Below are 19,858 nucleotides of genomic sequence, written 5' to 3'. Positions count from 1 at the left end.
AAATTGTTTCTGACAAATGTAAATTGTTACTGACAAATGTATATTGTTACTGAACCATGACTGAGGTACACAGCTTGACAATCTTCATGCAAATGAGATGTGCCATTGTTAAAACAGCTGCATACCAATTATCATTGACTTATCATAAGTCTTTCCTTTAAACAAACCGAAAACACAAACATTAACTTGTCACCTGTGTAAACATATCAAAGTCAATGAATCATGAAAAGGGGTTGTGACTATACAATCTCCACAGAAACAATACTTGCAAATGCCAATTAATTTGCATACCAAATATCATCGACTAAACATTAGTAGTTCATCTTCATGTGCTGAATACCAATTATCATTGGCCTACCACTAATGGTTCCCTTTGAACTGACCTAATCACTAACTAAAACGTTAATTAAGCAAAATTTTCAGTCAATAGACCATGACTAAGGTAGCATGGCCAAGTTATCTCCATGGTAATGAGATGTGCCAATGCTAATACAAAGCATACCAAATATGATAGACCTAACACTTGTGGTTCACCACAAACTAAACTGACAAACTAACACTTTGTTGACAGGGCATACTGGTCCCGCTTTTTCACTCCCTCAAGGCAAGACAAAAAAACAGACAAGGATCAAAATATCTAAAAATATATTATGCTTTCTGGTCTGTGTGTCTGGACTTTCATTCGTCTATTCTCAGGTTGTTAGTTTTTTGGTTGCAGTGAACTATTATGAATTTTGTGCATATTAAATTTCAAATTACTTCGAATGTGCATTATGGTTTGAGCTTTTTTGTATGCTTAGTTACATTTAGACCCTGATTTCAGATTCACCAAATTTTATCTTCTTTTGTAAAAAGTTATGGGTTACCGTTAAGGATATTATCCTGAACACAAAACTCAACTGAAATACCAAAACCTGCCACATACATTAAAATAGTGCTGTTTGGTAAGTGGTTGTAACAGAAAGCATACAGGACTTCGCTAACCAGCTTATGTAGTCCTTATGTAGCATGTTATAGTTTTTTACTGATTTTTTTTTTACACTTTCTGAAAAGCTGCCATTACAATATTTATAATTTTGACCTGTATCTATATGTTGAAGCCACTCTTATTCAGTTGGATGATTTAGAAAAATAAACAGCTGTGGCAAGAGCACAAGAGCGCATGATACGCCTTTCACATTTTCAAAGAATAAAATGACTTCTCAATGTCATATTTGAAATTTATGAATTAAAAGGGAGCTTACATCAATAGATATAAACAATTCACCAAATTTTCATGAGTATTGCTGAAAGCTTTTTGGGGTTATTGTCCAAAAACTGGAAAATCCCCCCTTTTTATGAATAAAACCCCAAATCATGGAAATGTGAAATCTATAAATTTATAAAATTTCAAAGGGAGCTATCAATAGATATAAACAAATGAGTAAAAGCTTATAACTCGTAAATGTAAATTCAAAGGGAGCTCATGTCAATAGATATTAACAATTTATCAAAATATCTGGCAAGTTGGTGAAAGCATTCTTTAGTTATTGTATGAAAACTGAAAAATCCCCCTGTTTTAAAGAATAGAACTCTATAATTGGGAAATGTAAAATCTAAAATTTATAAAAAACGAAAGGGAGCTCACGTCAATAGATATAAACAATGTACCAAAGTGTTATGCAAATTGTTTAAAGCGTTTTTTTAGTTCATGTCTGACATGTTGACAACGAACAGACTTTCAGGTAGACAACTGTATACCATTATACGTCCTGCAAACAGGCGCATAAAAATTCAGGGAGGATAAACTGAAATAGATGAAGATTTTGAGTGGCTTTTTTATGGAAGTGATTGCATTTTCTTATTATCTCTTAATGCCTATCCCTTTGCTTGTACACCAATGTTATAGGTTGAATGACAATAAAACAATTTATTTTACATTCAGTTATTTCCTTTATTACACAGTTACTTTAAAAACAACTTATATCGTCAATATTGTTTACATAAATCTTTTTCCATTCAATGTATTAAAATGACATGACAATTCCACATTGCCAAGTTCCAACATTCACTCTGAAGCAGGCAGGATATCAGTTTTTCTGAACTGGTACTGCTCCCATTCTTGTAGGATCCTGTGATGGATAGTGGACTGGTAACTGGTGCCTCTGTTGCTGCTGCTGTTGTTGTTGTTGCTGCTGTTGATGATGTAGGGGAGGTCTCATTGGCATCATACCAGGAGGAGGTGGAGGAAGTCTCATTCCTAGAAAAAATAATGCACATGTTATTTCTGGTGTTCAAATAGTATCTGTCAATTATATATTTGTTGCTGAAAAATGAAAATTGAAACTGATAAAAGAAAATGTTTCTGACAAATGTTAAATGTTATGGAAAATGTAATTTTGGCAGTAAATTTTTATGGACAAAATGTAAATTGTTACTGCCAAATATTAATTGTTATTAACAAATTTAAATTATTACTGACAACATAAATTGTCATTGACAAACATAAATAATTACAGACAAATAAAATTGTTACTGAAAAATGTAAATTGTTTCTGAAAATGTTTCTGACAAATGTAAATTGTTACTTACAAATGTGAATTGTAACTGACAAATGTAACTTGTTTCTGACATATGTAAATTTTTTCTGACAAATGTGAATTGTTACTGACAAATATAAATTGTTTCTGACAAATGTAAATTGTAACTGACAAATGTAAATTGTTTCTGACAAATGTAAATTGTTTCTGACAAATGTAAATTGTTACTGACAAATGTAAATTGTTTCTGACAAATTTGAATTGTTACTGACAAATGTAAATTGTTTCTGACAAATGTAAATTGTTTCTGACAAATGTAAATTGTTACTGACAAATGTTAATTGTTACTGACAAATGTAATTGTTTCTGACAAATGTAAATTGTTTCTGACAAATATGAATTGTTACTGACAAATGTAAATTGGTTCTGACAAATGTAAATTGTTACTGACAAATGTATATTGTTACCAACAAAAGTAAAGACAATGTTCTTTCTGCAAAACAGAATTATAAATAGAAAACCAGATGCTCCACAGGGCACAGCTTTATACGACTGCAGAGCTTGAACCCTGAACAGTTGGGGCAAGTATGGACACAACATTCAAGCTGGATTCAGCTTTAAATTTGGATTGTGATTAAATAGTTGACACAGCATAGGTTTCTGACACAGTATGAATGTGGTCTAATGAACTTTAAAAAAAATGTTTGCCTTTGAGCAATTCAATATGCTGTTGAATATTAATCCTCTCAAAAAATTGTTTGAAGAAATTTTCTTTTTATTTATTTATGAAATCTGAAATGAGAAAAATTGACCCCCCCCCCCCCCCAATTTTTTTTTCACATCCCCCTTTCCCTTATTCCAAAACTGATCTCAATTCAAATTTCTAATGGAGTTTGCAACAATAACTACTCATTTAAATACATCATAAAATATTAAAATGTAAAAAAAGTGCTTGTTATCAATGAATGGTAGATTGTTTTAATTTATCAGTTGGTAGTAAAAGTGAATATATATTGTATATTGTATATAACAATGATTTAAGTTGATTCAACTTCTATTCTGGACAAAGAAAGATAACTCCAATTGAACATTTCTTGCTATTGTGCAATATTGTGCAATTAGATATTTCTTGCTATTGCACAATACTGTGCAATTGAAAATACTTGCTATTGCACAAAACTGTGCAATTGAAGATTTCTTGCTATTGCGCAATACTGTGCAAATTTTGGATCCTGATTTGGACCAACTTGAAAACTGGGCCCATAATCAAAAATCTAAGTACATGTTTAAATTCAGCATATCAAAGAAGCCCAAGAATTCAATTTTTGTTAAATCAAACTTAGTCTAATTTTGGACCCTTTGTACTTTGATGTAGACCAGTTTGAAAACAGGACCAACCAGGTGCTCCGCAGGGTGCAGCTTTATACGACCCTAGTGGTTGAATCCTGAACAGTTGGGGCAAATTTGGTCACAATATTCAAGCTTGATTCTGTCTGAATTTGGATTGTGATCAAGTTTTTGACATAATATAGGTTCTTGTCACAAAATTAATGTGGTCAAACAGGGCTCACACTACTTCAGAATTATAGGGAGAAGTGACTTCTCTTTTTGAAACTGATAGGGAGAAGTGGTGAGATTTGAAAGAGAAGTGCTCATTCGCGCGGTGCGCTACAATGTTTGCATTTTACAATAGTATAAAGGGCCATATGTAAATAATGTTCTTTTTATGTTGTTCAATTCATGAGTAAAAAATTACAATTAAAGTAACATTTGAAATTAAAAGTTGTTTAAGTTTTACTAAGGTTCTTGTGAGAAACTACCAACTAAATATCTAGCACTAAAAAAAAAATTATTTTAAAAAATGTAAAGAAATTATAATATATCAATTACAATTTAATTAAAAATTATCTTGTGTATGAAATTCAGTGTTTCTCATAAAAAAATATAAAAGTTATTAAGCTGGACTATAATATATTGATATTAGTAGAATAGTCTCAGAGTTAAGCAACTTTAATCAATAGTTTGAAACAATCCATAAAAAATATAGGGACTTATATACACCAATCAATTAGATGTAACCAAAAGTCTCTTAATGACTGTGGAATGCGTAATTTTTCCCTTTGGGATCAATATTCTTCTGTCAGCTGTTCCATCCGTGCGTCCGTAGTAATTATTGTAAAAGTACGGATTTCGGTCATAGCTGGTCCGGTTCAGATCCGTAGTTTAGAAATCGGTCAATGGCGGACGAATGCAAGAAAATTTATAAAAATAAACGATGTTTGACAAGTTATTTGGAAAGGAACATGACGGTTTTAATGCAATAAATGGATTAAACATTTACTGGAGGCAACTTTTATCACGTTTAAATGAAGCAACAAACTTATTTTGCCGCCGTAATTTAGGTTGATGTACGTTTTCGAGTAACAAGCACCGGAACTTGCGAAAATGCACGAAGTGATAAAAAGTTGTATTTTTATCAAATAACCTGCTACACACTGCGAAGACAATGCTTCAACCTCTTTTCTAAAGATAATGAATCGTTTATGTCTGAATTTCTTTAATTATCAGTAAAAAATTGATGTTTCATCAACTTAGTAAAAGTTGAAAATGTCAGATGACGGAAGCGACTGAAAGCGACTATCGTCAAGAACAGGGCGACTTGTTTTCGCTTTTGGGGGTCGGGGAAAGCGAAGTGACGGTCGGGAAGGCGACTTCTTCGCCCAAGTCGCCTGGTAGCGTGAGCCCTGGTCAAAGATCTAACAAATCTATTGCAAAATACTGTGCAATTGAAGATTTCTTCTTGAAACTTTTCAAAATTCGAAATTTGAAAAATTTTGAAAAAAAGGAAGCCCTTCAAAAAATGGTAAACAAAAAATCCCCCCCTAACTTTTTGAAACCCCCTTGGAGCAATAACCCTTAAACTCAATCCCATGCTTTCCATTGCAGTATTGAACCTTGTAGTACAATTTCAGAGAGATCCATACACTTAAACACAAGTTATTGTCATGATTGTTTGGAAACTAGAAACATGCTTCTTTTTGGCCCTTTTTTTGCCCCTAATTCCTACATATTTTGGGCGATTAACCCAAAACTTAATCCCAGCCTCCCCTTTGTTATATGGTATATTGTGGTACAATTTCAGAGGGATCCATACAATTACACATAAGTTATTGTCTTGAAACTAGAAAAATGCTTGTTTTGACCCCTTTTTGGCCCTTAATTCCTTAACTTTGGCCCCATAACCCCTAAAATGAATCCAAACCTTCTACTTGTGGTTTTAAACATTGGGGTATGATTTCAGAGCAATTGAAATACTTCTACACAAGTAATATCCTGTAACTAGAAAAATGCTTGATTTGGGTCCCTTTTGGGCCCCTAATTCCTAATCAGTTGGGACCATCATCCCCAAAATCAATCCCAACCTTCCTTTTGTGGTATTGAACCTTCTGAAAAAATTTCATGAAGATCTATTCACTTAAACTAAAGTTATAATCTGGAAACCAATGTGTCTTCGGAAGACGATGACGCAGACGACGCTGACGACGACTTCATACCATTATAGGATCCCAAAATGTTTTTGGGGTCGTATAAAAATTAAGAATCTACATACACAGTTAGATTTGGCATATCAAAGAACCCCAACTATTCAATTTTTGATGAAATTAAACAAAGTTTAATTTTGGACCCCTATTTGGACCAACTTGAAAACTGGGCCAATAATCAAAAACCTAAGTACATTTTTAGATTAAGCATATCAAAGAACCCCAAGGATTCAATTTTTGTTAAAATCAAACTAAGTTTGATTTTGGACCCTTTGGACCTTAATGTAGATCTAGACCAATTTGAAAACGGGACCAAAAATTAAGAATCTACATACACAGCTAGATTTGGCATATCAAAGAACCCCAATTATTCATTTTTTGATGAAATCAAACAAAGTTTAATTTTGGACCCTTTGGGCCCCTTATTCCTAAACTGTTGGGACCAAAACTCCCAAAATCAATCCCAACCTTCCTTTTATGGACATAAACCTTGTGTTTAAATTTCATAGATTTCTATTTACTCATACTAAAGTTTTGGTGTCAAAACCAAGAAAAATGCTTATTTGGGCCCCTTTTTGGCCCCTTATTCCTAAACTGTTGGGACCTCAACTCCCAAAAAATCCCAGCCTTCCTTTTGTGGTCATTAACCTTGTGTTTAAATTTCATTGATTTCTATTTACTTATACTAAAGTAATTGTGCGAAAACCAAGAATTATGCTTATTTGGGCCCTTTATTGGCCCCTAATTCCTAAGCTGTTGGGACCAAAACTCCCAAAATCAATCCCAACCTTCCTTTTGTGGTCATAAACCTTGTGTTAAAATTTCATAGATTTCTATTCACTTATACTAAAGTTATAGTGCGAAAACCAAATGTCTTCGGACGACAACGACAACGCAGACGATGACGCCAACGTGATACCAATATAGGACCAAAAAATTTTCAATTTTTGCGGTCATTAATTACACAGAGCAAAGTTTTGACCAATCTCGTTTACAACTAACACACAAATGTTAGTCCTTTATAACATGTTATAATGACCTTGGTTAGAAGTCACAGATTTCTTTTCCCACATTTTGTTTTTGCAGGAGGTTATAGTAAGTACATGTATTTTCTATTACAACCACTATAGAAATATTAAGTAGTGTTGTTTCCCTCTGTAAGTCCTAACTTACCTGGAGGTGGTGGTCCCCTGAAGAATGTGAATGGTACAAAGTTAGGTGGTGGCCCTCTAGGTGCCCCTGGTGGCCTTGGTGGTACAGGGGGCATCATCATGGGTGGAGGTCCATTCAAATTGAAGAAATTGTTATTGTGGACAATCTCCTCTGGAGGCAGAGGTAAAGCTGCAAATAGAAAATAAAACAACATTGTACAAATTCTAAATTAACAAATATATAAGCAAATAACATGAGGGTGTTATTTGATATTCAGCCAAGATAAACAAAAAAAAAAGTCTGAAATAAGTCTTACAGAAATCAGGTACATTTGTATTTGATCAAAAAAATGTTTGTATTAGCGTTAGGACATTTAATGCTTCAAGTTGAAAATATTCAAAATAGTATTTGTATTCAGCTGTGCATTCTAAAATTTGACCTCGAGAGTATTTGAATATTGCAGATCACAAATTAAAAAGAAGTACTTGCTGAGATCAATGCAACAAGTGAAACTATTGTTAAAAAAATTGCTTTGCTGAGGGCAGCCTGATACAACCGCAGATGTTGAACCCTAAACAGTTGGGGCAAATTTGGACACAATATTCAAGCTTGATACTTTCTGAATTTGGATTGTGATCAAATTTTTGACAAAGTATAGGTTTCTGACACAAAATAAATGTCAAAATCATACAAATCTATTGCGCAAAACCTGTGCAATTAAAGATTCTTCTTGAAAATTAAGAAAAAATTGAAATTTGACCCTCAAAAAAATTAGAACCCCTGAAACTTCTGATCCCCTCATGGAGCAATTACCCCCCACACTAATTCCAGCCTTTCCTTTATAGTATGGAAACTTGTAGTTAAATTTCAGAGAGATCCATACTCTTAAACACAAGTTATTCATTCAAAACTAGAATAAACAGCTGCGCCATGAGCGCATGATACGCCCGACGTCTTGTGTGGAAGTTTTATGCAATAATCATCAATAGTTTCTGAGAAAGTTTTAAGCAATAACCATATATTGTTTTTGAGACACGGCGGGACATGTGAAATCCCCAACCCTGTTTTTTTTTACAAAAAACTAAATTTCACTAAAATAAAATTTTGAATCAAAACCAAAAAGTATACAGATCTTTAGATTAATATAACAAAGAAGTGTGTAAAGTTTTAAGCAATAATCAAAAATTATTTTTGAGATACGGCACAACATGTAAAAAAAAAACCTCCCCTGTTTAACAAAATACTCAATAACTCCAAAATAAAGTTTTGAATCAAAACCAAAAAGTATACAGATCTTTAGATTAATATAACAAAGAAGTGTGTAAAGTTTTAAGCAATAATCATAAATGGTTTTTGAGATACGGCACAACATGTAAAAAAACCCTCCCCCTTTTTTACAAAATACTCAATAACTCAAAAATGAAATTTTGAATCATCACTAAAAAGTATACAGATCTTCAGATTAATATAACAAAGACATGTGTAAAGTTTTAAGCAATAATTATAAATCGTTTTTGAGATATGGTGCGACATGTAAAAAACTCCTCCCCCTTTTTTACAAAATACTCAATAACTCAAAAATAAAATTTTGAATCATCACCAAAAAGTATACAGATATTAAGATTAGTATAACTAAGAAGTGTTTAAAGTTTTAAGCCATAATTAAGAATCGTTTTTGAGATACGGTGCGACATGTGAAAAAAACAAACCCCTGTTTTAGTTACAAAGTGCCGTAACTCAAAAAGTTTCGAGTATTTTCACTGTTTAATTTCCGTTGATCAATAATCAGAATGCAGACAATTCAAGAGAAGAATAGTTGAACTGTCTGATTTATTCTCTCTAGCTACTTTATATTCGCTAGATTAAATGAATTTTAATAGCAGAAGATTAAGTTATTGGACAAGAAATCAGAAATTACATTTGACAATGTTGACAAAAAATCCATTGTGAAAGTGAAAAGACAAAGTTCAGATATGAAATTCTGTATCTTCTTCATGGTAATTATCATTCTTATCGAAATAAAAATCAACTTATAAAAGTGTTGTGAACTGGCTGTTTCTGTATTGGCTCTGTTATAGCTTCTTAATAAGCTGTATTAATGGTTTTTGAGATACGGCACAACATGTAAAAAAACCCTCCCCCTTTTTTACAAAATACTCAATAACTCAAAAATGAAATTTTGAATCATCACTAAAAAGTATACAGATCTTCAGATTAATATAACAAAGACATGTGTAAAGTTTTAAGCAATAATTATAAATCGTTTTTGAGATATGGTGCGACATGTAAAAAACTCCTCCCCCTTTTTTACAAAATACTCAATAACTCAAAAATAAAATTTTGAATCATCACCAAAAAGTATACAGATATTAAGATTAGTATAACTAAGAAGTGTTTAAAGTTTTAAGCCATAATTAAGAATCGTTTTTGAGATACGGTGCGACATGTGAAAAAAACAAACCCCTGTTTTAGTTACAAAGTGCCGTAACTCAAAAAGTTTTAATCTTATTTCCACCAAAAAGTATACAGATCATTTGACCATCATAAGAAACAACTATATTAAGTTTCATGAAATTTGGATAAGTCGTTCTCAAGTTACGGTGCGACATGTTTACGCCGGACAGACAGACGGACGGACAGACAGACGGACGGACACCGGACATTTGTATACCATAATACGTCCCGTCAAAATTTTGACGGGCGTATAAAAATGCTTGTTTCTGGCCCTTTTTTGGCCATTAATTCCTGCATGAATTGGGCAATTACCCCCAAACTCAATCTCAGCCTTTCTGTTGTGATATGGAACCTTGTGGTATAATATCAGAGAGATCCATAAACTTGCACACAAGTTATAGTGCAGAAATTACAAAAATGCTTGATTTGGCCCCCTTTTGGTCCTTAATTCCTAAACAGTTGGCACCATAACCCTCAAAATTTATCCAAACCTTCTACTTGTGGTATTAAACATTGTGGTACAATTTCAGGGCAATTGAAATACTTATACACAAGTCATAACAACTTATTATCCTGAAAGTAGAAAAATGCTTGTTTTGGCCCTTTTTGGGCCCCTAATTCCTAAACGGTTGGGATCATCATCCCCAACCTTCCTTTTGTGGTATTGAACCTTCTTCTTAAATGTCATAGAGATCCATTAACTTAAACTAAAGTTATTGTTCGGAAACCAAATGTGTCTTCGGACGACGCAGACAACAACATCATACCATTATACGATCCCAAAAATTTGTTTGCCATCGTATAAAAAATGGGACGATTTTTAATTCATTAATTAGTGTATTTATTTTTATTTTTCATGATTTTCTTTCTGTTATGAGGACTTCGTTTCCTATAAAGCCCTTTTATTGAATGTGAAAGGTTTTAATTTAACTGCATAAACCATCTTTAAAACATTGTACAACTACATGTACTTAATTAATATAAGATACATCATACATATCTGAATGAATACCAACCTCCAGGAAGTCCTGGGACAGGTTCTAGCTCTGCTTCATCTTCCTCGCCATCTTTCTTCACCGGAGCTCCTTGTTGAGCCTGAGATTTTCCCCATTTTATTGTCAGCCTTCTGCCTCCAAGTATCAATTTGTTAAATGATTTTTCTGCAGCTGTTTCAGCGGCTGCCCTTGTTGTAAACTGTACAAATGCACATTGTTGTTTGGTGACAATATTGACAGACCTTATCTCACCAAACTGGTAGAATTGGTCTCTGCAAAAAATACATCAAGTATTATTTTATATCAAGTTACTTTTCACTCTATTGATAAAACATGTCTTCTTATTATTGGCAGTAAAGATTTCATACCAAATGTCTTAGTCTTATATCCTCAACAGAAAAAATGAAAAATACTGCCTTAAAAATATTGCACCTCCTGGTGAACTCTAACAAAGTTCTTTAGATTATTCTTTCTTTTTTTAAACAATTTTTGAAAAGCTACATTATTTGATTGAACTTTTTCATTTTTCAATGAATGTATGAATACAATATTTGTTTTACCATTTATCAAATGATATGAACAAATCTGTCCAAATATGGATAATTTGGCATGTGCAATACTGATGATGTTTTCTTGTCAAAAAGGAGTAAATATTGCTTATCAACACAACAGGGCCAATACACAAAAAGATGCATTGACCCATGGGCTAAGCTTACTAAACTTTGGATGCATTTTTATGTATAAATACATTTGTATCATATTTTTTAACTTAATATTATACTAAAAGTTTAAAAGATGTTCACATGGTTCAGTGTATGTTCAGTGTATGAAATGTCTTGAAATGGAAATGTTTCACAGCCTTTTCAAGTATGACTTTCGAGTATTTTCACTGTTTAATTTCCGTTGATCAATAATCAGAATGCAGACAATTCAAGAGAAGAATAGTTGAACTGTCTGATTTATTCTCTCTAGCTACTTTATATTCGCTAGATTAAATGAATTTTAATAGCAGAAGATTAAGTTATTGGACAAGAAATCAGAAATTACATTTGACAATGTTGACAAAAAATCCATTGTGAAAGTGAAAAGACAAAGTTCAGATATGAAATTCTGTATCTTCTTCATGGTAATTATCATTCTTATCGAAATAAAAATCAACTTATAAAAGTGTTGTGAACTGGCTGTTTCTGTATTGGCTCTGTTATAGCTTCTTAATAAGCTGTATTAACCTTCGTCTTTTCAAGTCTAGAGTCCAATACAGCAAACCTTGAATCTATAACAGGGCTATTACAGAAACTAACAGTTCACAACACTAAAGTATTACATGCTACTGAAATGATTATCAAAATATTTGCAACACATTTTTTAAATACTGTGGATTCATTACTATTCGTTGGATATCAATTTTCGTGGTATTCGTGGGAACAGGTAAACCACGAAATTAAATGTTCAAGGAATATCATATTTTCTATAGGCTAGGAAGCAGATTTCTGCAAAACCACGAAATCAAATATCCACGAACATGCAAATTTTCCTTAATCCACGAAAATTGGTACCCACGAAAATGAATGAATCCACAGTATACTGAAAGATATTCTTACTTTAATTCTGATTCCTCTATCTTTTCTCCTAGATTGCCTACATATAATGTAGTAATAGTTTTATCATCTGGAGGGGTAAGTTTAGGCATGTCACTGTATCTTCTCATTAACTTTTCTGCCACAGGGTCATTCATACCATAAAATCTATCTTTTATGTTCTGATCAGCAAGTGGATCATCAGGGTCTGTTGGTTTGTCATGTCTGTAAAAATAAACAAATATAAAATCTATCTTTTATGTTCTGATCAGCAAGTGGATCATCAGGGTCTGTTGGTTTGTCATGTCTGTAAAAATACACAAATATAAAATCTATCCTTTATGTTCTGATCAGCAAGTGGATCATCAGGGTCTGTTGGTTTGTCATGTCTGTAAAAATACACAAATATAAAATCTATCTTTTATGTTCTGATCAGCAAGTGGATCATCAGGGTCTGTTGGTTTGTCATGTCTGTAAAAATAAACAAATATAAAATCTATCTTTTATGTTCTGATCAGCAAGTGGATCATCAGGGTCTGTTGGTTTGTCATGTCTGTAAAAATACACAAATATAAAATCTATCCTTTATGTTCTGATCAGCAAGTGGATCATCAGGGTCTGTTGGTTTGTCATGTCTGTAAAAATACACAAATATAAAATCTATCTTTTATGTTCTGATCAGCAAGTGGATCATCAGGGTCTGTTGGTTTGTCATGTCTGTAAAAATAAACAAATATAAAATCTATCTTTTATGTTCTGATCAGCAAGTGGATCATCAGGGTCTGTTGGTTTGTCATGTCTGTAAAAATACACAAAAATAAAATCTATCTTTTATGTTCTGATCAGCAAATAGATCATGAGGGTTTGTTGGTTTGTCGTATATCTGTAATTAGAAATTATATCCATTTCAGTGTAGATTTAAATGTTGCTTATAAAACTTACAACATGACAAATTACCTTGCTATAAAATATTGTGTCTGACATATATTGGATTTTTTGTGTTTTACCGCCACTTTGAGCACCACTTTTAGTCTATTTCATGGAGACCAGTTTTTATAGGTGGAGGAAGCCGTAGTGCACAGAGAAACCAACGACCTTCGATAGGAAAACTGACAATCCTAGTCAATTCATAGGAGTGGGATTCAAACTCACAACCTCAGTGTTGACTGGCTAGTGATTTCAGTAGTAACTACTTAGACCACTCGGCCACCAAGGCGCTTTTTGACATATAATGCTGTTCTATTTACTTCTAGTAAACACTTGCATATAACAACTGTAAAAGTGATGTTACCCAAACTTGAAATTGATCTGAGATTTGTGGTAATAAGCATTGAGCATAAGGTTCATAATATTTGGTAGAGACAAACTGAAGTTAGAGAACAGAATATTTTTTTTTAGCCATTTTTTTCATTTGCAAAGGGTCACAAAGTTCTCTAGAACAGTAAAAGTGATGCCAAAATAATTCAAATTTGAAACTGTGTTTTGTGGTAATTAGCATTGTGCACAATTTTTAAAATATTGAATCAAACTAAACTAACGAAAACCATTTTCTGTATGTATGTAGAAAGGACGGACATGGGTACCCCTAAAAAGGGGCCATTTATCTTAACAGAATGAAAGTCTGGAACATTTGATTTCCTCGTTATTCCAATATCACAGCTTTTGATATTTATTTTTCTTCGTAATTCTAAGAAAATCTAACCCATGAAGTGGTCACTTAGTGGTGTGCCAAACTTTTCAATAATAATGCTACAAAATTTAGAACAATTTCTGATAATACAAACCTGTATGGGCATTCTTCTCCTCTTTTACATTCACCTTTGACCCAGAATGAACAAATATGTGGTCTGTTTCTCTTGTAATAGGGTGTAGTTCTAGCTAACTTTAACAGCATATCACTAGGAGCCATGGCTTTACCTAAAGCACTTGATGAATTTAAACCATCTTGTGCCATCTGAAAAAGAACAAGATTATTCTCATCAAGTTTAATCAATGAACCATTCACATGTCGGTAACACCTACATACAAAAGGTTGTCTATTAGTTTTTTTCTTAGAAATCATTTTTTTTTTCTATATAAATGACAGTTTCAGAAATGGAAGGTTTGACTTTTAAACTGTTAACTCAGAATTATGTCTTTATAACTGCTTTGCAGCAAACATCATTAACAATTTTAGGGACCACCATCTTTCTACATGTACTTTTTAAAATATTCAATTGAAACAAGTAAAATCAACTTATTCTAAGGTTAGATAAATATATAGAGAACGTGTCCCCATGGACACAGATAATGCCCCTGCTTGCATTCAACATTATAAAGGAACATAACTCAAGAACGATAAAAGAGAGGGTACCCAAATTTGTACTTGATCTGAGTTTTGTGGTTATAAGTATTGTGTATGGGTCTCATAATGTTTGGTTGAGACAAACTTAAGTTACAGAACAGAAACTAAAGATTTTGTAATTTTTCGATTTATAAAGGCACATATAAACTCAATAATGATTAAAGTGTTGCCACCAAAATTCAACTTGATCTGTATTTTGTGGTAAAAAGCAATTTGTATAAGTTTCATAACATTTGGTTGATGCAAACTCAAGTTAGAGAAAAGAACGAAATTTTGCGACATATGTACGTTCAGACAGACAAGGGTAAAACTAAATGCATCAGTGGTGGGGGCATAAAAATGTTCAATTTTACAACACTAGTCATTATGCATGTAGAAAAAAAATCCTGTCACATTAACTTACTTTGTCCTCCATATTCTGTGTATAAAATTCCTTGTTGACATCAGATTTAGGCATGTTGTCCTGTATTTTCAATGCTGCATCTCTAACCTGTACTGGTAAACCTGTAAACAACAAACTAATATAAACTATGTTTTACATAAACCTGTAAAGAACAAACTAATATATGCTACTTTTTACATCCTGGAACTGTTATATATACTTTAAAATATAAAAATAGGTATTGGTTCTGTGTCAAACTACGATTTATTGGACGAATTCAGATGTATCAGACCAATGTTTTGTTTTAGGAAACAGTTTAAATAAACTAACAACTCATTAATAAATCTTTTTAAATGATTCAATTGTTAAACAAGTTATATGTTCAAACAAACATTTTTGAACATTGTAAAACTAGAAAAGATGTTTTTCCTGAAAATGAACGTAATTTTCATGAAATTTATGGACTATTGTTGGTAAAACCTACTTGTTACACGGGTTGATTCCAACTCTTTTACCCTATAAGTGTACAAAAGATGTTTAAAATGTTGAGACATAGGCCATCAGTGTTCTCCCCAGAACCTTCATATAGCACCATGGAAATCAACATGGCACTGGTTTTCCAAAATATGACCCCTATGCATTCTATTATAAAATCATTCAAAATAACATCATGGTAGAACATATAGCACCAGGGTACCACAGTGCTTTAAGGCCCTGAGGAGAACACTGGGCCTGTGAATTAAATGACCGCATTATAATTACCATATTCTAAATCAAGCAGACATGTCTGACAAATATTCTTAATTTTAGAACATGTCTGACAAACTTCAGTCTTCTTGTATCTCATCCTTGCTCCGGGACACCACCTGAATACTGTGAAGGGTCGGACACAAATCTTACATTCCTTTCCATACTTTTCTTTCATCTGTAAATAAGAATAAGACAGAATGCAGTTTATACAATTTTTTGCAAGAAGAATAAGATGATATCAACAAATGATCAAGGGGCAGTTAAAAATTGTGTAAAAAATGACCGACATCATTGATTTCATCACCAGAAAACAGAAACAAAACATCAATAGTCTCCATAAAACAGACAGAAAACTTAAAATTCAGCAGCTCAAACCTCACTTAACATGCTTAAACATGTTAAAGTGACCAAGTGATGGCTTTAAAGAAAGACAATGTCATTAAACACACCCATCAGTTCATTTTTTTCCATTCTATAAGTAAATGTCTATTATATTACTTTACTTACCATTCTTATGTATGGGTTATCACCAAGACATGTCTGACAAAGGATTGGGAATTCCTGCAAATAAAATATATTCATTATTGTATTAAATTTTATATATAAAACGTTAATCAACATAACATTTATTGAATACATTACTGGTTGTTCATCACCCTTTTAGATACATTGTATTAATTAATGTAACTAACTACATTTGTACCGTCTTTTGATAGAGATGAGGTGGTCTTGAATTCAACAAAGTTTCATATGATGAAAACATAATCTTTCAATCAGTTTAATTGAGGTCTGGAGCTGGCATGTCAGTAACCACTAGTAGTCTTTTGCTAATTTAAGTATCATTGTCATTTTGCCTTGTTTCCTTCATTTGTCCTTTGAATACCTATTCTGAATACCCTTAATTAAGAACTTCAAAATGTTAATACTTCAGACACTATTATCGTGTTATTCTTTCATTCTTACATGTATTTTGATTTGACAATTATTATTCAATTCCATTTAATTTTTCTATTTAGGGTCTACTCACAATCGCTACACCCCAAACTGAATGGCCAATAATATAGAAATCCATAGCTATTGAATACATCTTTATCTTTTTTTAATTTTTAATTCATTTTTGAAAATATTAAGACATGCATTTTCGTAGTTATTTGTTACAAGTAAGTTCATTTTGTTATTCGGTTGGTATTTTTTTACACTTTTTTTTTATTAATTATATGTATATATCAGTGGACTTACTTAAATGAGTGATTTTTTAAATCACTGATTCAAGTAACATTATTTCCATAAAGGTTGAAAGTAAGAGTTGTCTTTCTTTAATAATCACCTATTTAAGTAGTACAAAATAATCACTAGAAGAAGTGATTTAATTTAACTGTAGCTTTAAATATAGAATACTAATGATCCAGGGACTAATTATGTTTCTAAACTTATCAGAACCAACGTTAACATCTGTGTTGTTTAGGATGACCAGGTCATTTCAGGTGATGACCTTGTACTGAATCTAGGATAATGACATAAAAATCACTTGGTTAAGTATCATACCTCAATTTCCTTCCCAAAAATCACTCCTTTGAGTATCATTATTTTAATAACCCCCACTAATTTCAACACCCCCGAACAGTGAAATTTTTATCGCGAACAGTAGAATTTTATTACATAATCTAAAAGATAAAACCTTGAACTTTACAGGAAAAATACTTCCACTGCTGGGAAAAATCTGTTAAGAAAGTATCAGTTCATTATGTAAAGCCATTATTATAGCATTTTTTCAACTAAAATAGAATTTGCAGCTAAATGATAGCATCAAAGGCATAAATCTTGATACTTAAAAGAAGGTTAAAAATCATTTTTTTCAATTTTACTAATGGAAAGATATTTTTTAAACCTTTGTGTTTAATATTTTGGTAAAACTACAATATTACAATTTGTGACAAAACTTCGAATTTGCTACTCAAATGAGTGATTTAAAAATCACTTATTTCAGTAAGTCCCCTGACTGATCATGTATTATACAGGGCTCACGCTACCAGGCGACTTGGGCGAAGAAGTCGCCTTCCCGACCGTCACTTCGCTTTCCCCGACCACCAAAAGCGAAAACAAGTCGCCCTGTTCTTGACGATAGTCGCTTTCAGTCGCTTCCGTCATCAGACATTTTCAATTTTTACCAAGTTGATGAAACATCAATTTTTTACTGATAATTAAAGAAATTCAGACATAAACGATTCATTATCTTTAGAAAAGATGTTGAAGCATTGTCTTCGCAGTGTGTAGCCGGTTATTTGATAAAAATACAACTTTTTATCACTTCGTGCATTTCCGCAAGTCCCGGTGCTTGTTACTCGAAAACGTACATCAACCTAAATTTCGGCGGCAAAATAAGTTTGTTACTTCATTTAAACGTGATAAAAGTTGCCTCCAGTAAATGTTTGATCCATTTATTGCATTAAAACCGTCATGTTCCTTTCCAAATAACTTGTCAAACATCGTTTATTTTTGTAAATTTTCTTGCATTCGTCCGCCATTGACCGATTTCTAAACTACGGATCTGAACCGGACCAGCTATGACAGAAATCCGTACTTTTACAATAATTACTACGGACGCACGGATGGAACAGCTGACAGAAGAATATTGATCCCAAAGGGAAAAATTACGCATTCCACAGTCATTAAGAGACTTTTGGTTACATCTAATTGATTGGTGTATATAAGTCCCTATATTTTTTATGGATTGTTTCAAACTATTGATTAAAGTTGCTTAACTCTGAGACTATTCTACTAATATCAATATATTATAGTCCAGCTTAATAACTTTTATATTTTTTTATGAGAAACACTGAATTTCATACACAAGATAATTTTTAATTAAATTGTAATTGATATATTATAATTTCTTTACATTTTTTAAAATAATTTTTTTTTTAGTGCTAGATATTTAGTTGGTAGTTTCTCACAAGAACCTTAGTAAAACTTAAACAACTTTTAATTTCAAATGTTACTTTAATTGTAATTTTTTACTCATGAATTGAACAACATAAAAAGAACATTATTTACATGTGGCCCTTTATACTATTGTAAAATCCAAACATTGTAGCGCACCGCGCGAATGAGCACTTCTCTTTCAAATCTCACCACTTCTCCCTATCAGTTTCAAAAAGAGAAGTCACTTCTCCCTATAATTCTGAAGTAATGTGAGCCCTGGTATATAAATGATACATAAAACAATACAGTGCTAAGAGCTATCAAATACTTCCAAAAAGATATCTGAATCTTTGAGCATGTTGAGTTGACTAATACCATATTATAAGTGTCTCTTTTTAATTGTCAAAAAGTTCAAGTTCGATGACTGTTTTTGGATTCTTATGTTGTGTGCATTTGACAATATTTCCGATTTCTGCCAAATTTTGTATGTATTAAGAGATCGTATATGTATATGGAGCATTAACATATAGATTCTGTATTTTGAGTCCAAAAATGTTGACCATAGCATGTTCACCAACCCAATTAAAGTACCAAAATTTAATTAGATTAACCCATTTTGACACTTTCCGTAAACACCAATTAAGCAAAGAAACATGTCATTTAAAAGTTTTGACACCTAGTTAGAGTGTTCTGTGGTATTATGCGGTGTTCTGTGGTAAAAAGATGCTCCATACTTTTTCTGTAAACTACTTTTTCTACCATCTACAGATATTAAGGTTCACCTAACGGCCATATTTACACCACAAATTTTACTCTGAGTACAGACACACCTAAACCCCTGCAAAATTTTTCAGGGATGACAGGAACATGATAATTAGATTTTAAATGCATTTTATGTTTCAGAAAATTACAAACTTTTCTGGATAATATTTGCTATTCATATTTTTCATTCTTGCAGAATGTGCCAAATAAAAGTTTGGAACAAATAAACTTTTCCATAGAGGTTGTTTGTCACATGTAAAGGTAATATGCAGTGAAATAGTCTTTAAAACATACAGAATCTTCCCAGTTTTGTCGATTGTACGTATTTGCACCCTTCGATGTCGCCATTTCTTTTCTTTTAGTGAAATCTGGTCCCCTGATGTTGCGAAGTATAGTACAACACTACCTAAAACAGAACAAAAGTTTGTACCAGTTGTTTAAAATCACTAAAATGTTTGA

General features: G+C 32.3%; 1 protein-coding gene across 1 annotated transcript; it reads right to left on the bottom strand.

Annotated features, from left to right (window-relative positions):
* Positions 1-1,908: 1,908 nt before the first annotated feature.
* Positions 1,909-19,815, bottom strand: LOC139489279 (pre-mRNA-splicing factor RBM22-like). Its single transcript, XM_071275550.1, has 9 exons — positions 19,694-19,815; positions 16,223-16,276; positions 15,728-15,890; positions 14,987-15,087; positions 14,024-14,193; positions 12,264-12,464; positions 10,684-10,934; positions 7,235-7,402; positions 1,909-2,239 (listed from the first exon to the last, which is right to left on the bottom strand). The coding sequence occupies exons 1-9, from the start codon at positions 19,745-19,747 to the stop codon at positions 2,070-2,072; spliced, it is 1,332 nt and encodes a 443-aa protein (XP_071131651.1). The 5' UTR covers positions 19,748-19,815; the 3' UTR covers positions 1,909-2,069.
* Positions 19,816-19,858: the final 43 nt, after the last annotated feature.

The sequence above is a fragment of the Mytilus edulis genome, chromosome 9, assembly GCF_963676685.1.
Source record: "Mytilus edulis chromosome 9, xbMytEdul2.2, whole genome shotgun sequence".
Taxonomy (NCBI): Eukaryota; Metazoa; Mollusca; class Bivalvia; order Mytilida; family Mytilidae; genus Mytilus; species Mytilus edulis.
Note: the sequence above shows the minus strand (reverse complement) of the source record. Positions and strands in the feature narration are given on the sequence as shown.

Coding starts and splice junctions, on each gene's coding strand:
- LOC139489279 (XM_071275550.1), bottom strand. CDS start 19,747: ATGGCGACATCGAAGGGTGCAAATACGTACAATCGACAAAACTGGGAA. Junction 16,277..19,693: donor GACAAAACTGGGAAGATTCT/GTATGTTTTAAA, acceptor TTTTATTTGCAG/GAATTCCCAATCCTTTGTCA. Junction 12,465..14,023: donor GGAGAAGAATGCCCATACAG/GTTTGTATTATC, acceptor TTATTTTTACAG/ACATGACAAACCAACAGACC.